General features: G+C 39.4%; 1 protein-coding gene across 1 annotated transcript in view; it reads right to left on the minus strand.

Annotated features, from left to right (window-relative positions):
- KIF13B (kinesin family member 13B) overlaps positions 1-1843 on the minus strand; it is a 119475-nt gene that overhangs the window by 63066 nt on the left and 54566 nt on the right. The window contains exon 14 of the mRNA XM_072407229.1: positions 420-506. Within this exon, the coding sequence (XP_072263330.1) occupies positions 420-506 (87 nt within the window). The remainder of the gene's footprint in view (positions 1-419; positions 507-1843) is intronic.

The following is a 1843-nucleotide window of genomic DNA, read 5'->3' on the forward strand; positions in this document are numbered from 1 at the left end:
TGCCTTCCTCTGGATCATCTATGTCCATAGGGTTTTATATCTGGGATTGTTTATTTCCCTAGTGGGTGAACTTGATGGACTTATGGCTTTTTTCAACCTGACTAACTGTGTAACTATGAAGATAGCAGCTCCCTGTGACAAAACGAAGATAGATGAGTAATTGCTGGTTTAGTTCCACTTTAGGCATATAATACACATTTCCCAGGTATTTACTTTGCTGGCATCTATTCAATGTTCAGACATGTCTGTAGATGAGATCCCTTCCATCAATAAAGCCCCAGCAATGGATGAGCTCACCACACAAGTAACAGATAGTTTGGTTAAAATTAAATCCAAAGTTTTGGTAAATCCAAATTTTTTGTTTAGCGATTATACAATCTGATTGTAACATCCAAACAGATATAGCGATGAACTGATACCTGAAAAAGTGATTGTTCCCCCACAGTATCCGGTCGCCGTGTTGGAGCTGCGTGGGACTAGAGATGGATGACCCATTGACCAGAGTCCTGTATAAGAAAGAAAAGAAATCACTTTATTCTTTATGAGTCACAAAAACAGTAGTATGTGCATAGAACCAGTTACAATGTACTGTACATTACCATCACAGGATTTATAAAGCGCCAACATATTACACAGTGCTGTACAATAAATAGGAGTTGTAAATAACAGACAGATACAGACAGTGACACAGGAGGAGGAAAGAACCGTGCCCCAAAGAGCTTACAATCTAAGAGGTGGGGGAAGTATCACACAATAGGAGGGGGATATGGAATGGTGGGAAGTAGTGAGGGTTTAGGAGACAGAAGAAGATGGAGAGGTAAGGTTGAAGCGTTGGGTTTTAGGGGTCCTTTTAAATGAACAGAAATTAGGGGAAAGTGGAATAGGACGAGGAGGCCATTCCAGAGAGTCGGGGTAGCTCTAGAGAAGTCAAAATAATGACGCTCATTACAAATCCTTCCGATCTTCCCCACAAAAGCTTAAAAATAATAGCCAGAAGAATTCTTTATTTTGACAGCTGCAGATTTAAAACAATGACTGATCTATAAACTCATTTTAAAGACTCGTATGAGTTTTTAGATCTACTTTAATGTATATAGTTAGCTTATAATATGTGACATGCACACAGTAACATACATTCATAGTATAAAGAATAAAAGTAATAGCTGTTATCACAAGGAATGGCATTTCACTGGAATGGTGCAGTGCAAATAATTGTGGATTCTTAAGATGGAATGAAGTGTTTTTTGTAATACCAAAAGATTAACCCGTTCACAATATGTTAGAATTCCCCAACATAACGCCACATACTTTCTGTAATCAATGCAAATAATACCATTTCTAACTTTCAAATTAAAAAGAAAAACTTAAGCTAGGTTACGTTAGCTGCTCACGCTGTTAAATTACGTCTAGGCATTTCTAAAGTGGTTTCCAAAATGTTCAATGAGAGGTAATATAATGAGATTGTCAGGGGATGTGTATGACTGGATTTGCAGTAAAATAGTTATTACAGTCTTTCTGTTCATTTTGCAGCCACAGCTACTGTACAATGGCCTGTCCCCCGTCAACATTTGGCAGAAAAGGACTTTTGCTTTCAGTGTAAGAGCAGCGTCCTCTCTGCAGCAGTCCAACCTAGCCTTGCTGGGCCATACATGACAAAGGATTCTCAGAGCACCGTGAATGTAAAAAGTTTGACTGTAGCATTCTGTTCTGCAGCTTGTCCGATAAAGTCAATGATAACCAATCGTTCAGTTCTAGGTGCATGGTGCAGCTTGAGATGCTGAGCTTGGTTACAGAATGCTAAGCAGTCCAGTGTCCTCCCCAGACCTCTTCAGCGGGGTGACCC

The sequence above is a fragment of the Pyxicephalus adspersus genome, chromosome 4 (genome assembly GCF_032062135.1).
Source record: "Pyxicephalus adspersus chromosome 4, UCB_Pads_2.0, whole genome shotgun sequence".
Lineage (NCBI taxonomy): Eukaryota > Metazoa > Chordata > Amphibia > Anura > Pyxicephalidae > Pyxicephalus > Pyxicephalus adspersus.